This window comes from Vollenhovia emeryi, unplaced genomic scaffold (assembly GCF_000949405.1).
Source record: "Vollenhovia emeryi isolate VEMERY1.0 unplaced genomic scaffold, V.emery_V1.0 DF942234.1, whole genome shotgun sequence".
Classification (NCBI taxonomy): Eukaryota; Metazoa; Arthropoda; class Insecta; order Hymenoptera; family Formicidae; genus Vollenhovia; species Vollenhovia emeryi.
In genome coordinates, this window is record NW_011964132.1 from 2,654 (window position 1) to 4,019 (window position 1,366).

A 1,366-nucleotide genomic window follows, 5' to 3' on the forward strand; every position below is an offset into this window, starting at 1 on the left:
TAACCCAACACCATTGCAGTTTCGATACAGACTACGCTGGTACGTGTTAGGAAAACATTCATCAGATGTGTTCACCGCCAGTAATATCAGCATGCAAGATTCGGATGAAATGTGCTTAACTAGCGATATCGACTTCGGCGAAGAGGACAAAAAAGAAACAGAGGAAAATAAAGAGAAAAAAACCGATGGTTATGACGAGGCTGAGTTAATGCTAGAGAACATGCAATATAATACACATTCGGATAGAAGCTTCGATACAGAATATTTACATGAATTTATGGAATTTGAAGAAGAAAACCCTGAGGATAATGATCTTGGTAAGCTAAATATGTACACGAAAAAAAATTTGTTTATTTAATCGATACTCCGTTGGGAAATAATAAATCTGACATTTTTTTTGTTAAAATAGCTATACCTTCTGAGTTGTGGAAGTAAAAGAAACTACTCTTATTTACTTCTACAAGCAGATAAAGCATTGTACTATTTATTACTGTATATTTATTATTGTATTATGCGCCTTTTAACATAGACACAGGTATAGATATACAATATTCCCCAACTGAAGATGAATTGAAGCTTTTGGATCAAGTGGAAGAATTGAACGTAGTTGATGTCATAAAAGGAGAGGGCCTTAAATACATCGCAGGTTATGCGTCTTTTAGATTTCGGAGTGAATTTCCGTTTTTAGGAACCCCAACAGAATTGTTGATTAATCCAGATAATGACTGGATTAATTATATTTCTAAAGGAAAATTAATCAACCCTTGTACGGAATTATTTGAAACGGCGAAAATCATGGAAAAATTATTTCAAGATTATCATGGTTCTTCTATTTGTAAAGAGCCATGGATTTTTAACACATTAGCATCAAAAATCATCGAATTACAAGACAAAAACTGCCTGGTAATACCGAAGAAAGTATTATTATGCTTAATACGTACAAGGACATATATTCGTGTTCGAGAATTAAACAAAAAATTAAAAAGTGACGCATATAAAAGAAAGAAAATTAAAAAAATAAGCAAAATTACTAATACTAAAAAATAAATAGGCGTTTTTATATATTTTGTATTGCATATAATATTAATAAATGTATATACATATAAATAAATAAATGTAATATACTTTTGAAAACTAATTTATTCTTCAACATGTTTTTCTTTTCAGTGTTTAATATACACAAATGTAACATGCATAAACATGAAAAAATCAATTTTTATTATTGCACAAGATAAAATCAAATTTGTTTTGTAAGCATACATATAATCAAGTAAAACACATAAATAAGTAAATAATGTTGTAACACCGAATTCAAATCGCCGCGGCAAAATGGTGGTATCTGGCATCAATCCTCATTGGTTGTTAG

The 1,366-nt window shown here is 30.1% G+C and overlaps 1 protein-coding gene across 1 annotated transcript; it reads left to right on the top strand.

Moving 5' to 3' along the window:
* Positions 1 to 6: 6 nt before the first annotated feature.
* On the top strand, positions 7 to 1,047 carry LOC105569599. The gene is made up of 2 exons (XM_012026195.1): positions 7 to 317; positions 530 to 1,047. The coding sequence occupies exons 1-2, from the start codon at positions 92 to 94 to the stop codon at positions 1,045 to 1,047; spliced, it is 744 nt and encodes a 247-aa protein (XP_011881585.1). The 5' UTR covers positions 7 to 91.
* Positions 1,048 to 1,366: the final 319 nt, after the last annotated feature.

Bases quoted from the DNA above. Each gene is read 5' to 3' on its own strand.
- LOC105569599 (XM_012026195.1), top strand. From the start codon at position 92: ATGCAAGATTCGGATGAAATGTGCTTAACTAGCGATATCGACTTCGGC. The intron at 318-529 runs GTAAGCTAAATA...CTTTTAACATAG, and splicing joins CCCTGAGGATAATGATCTTG to ACACAGGTATAGATATACAA.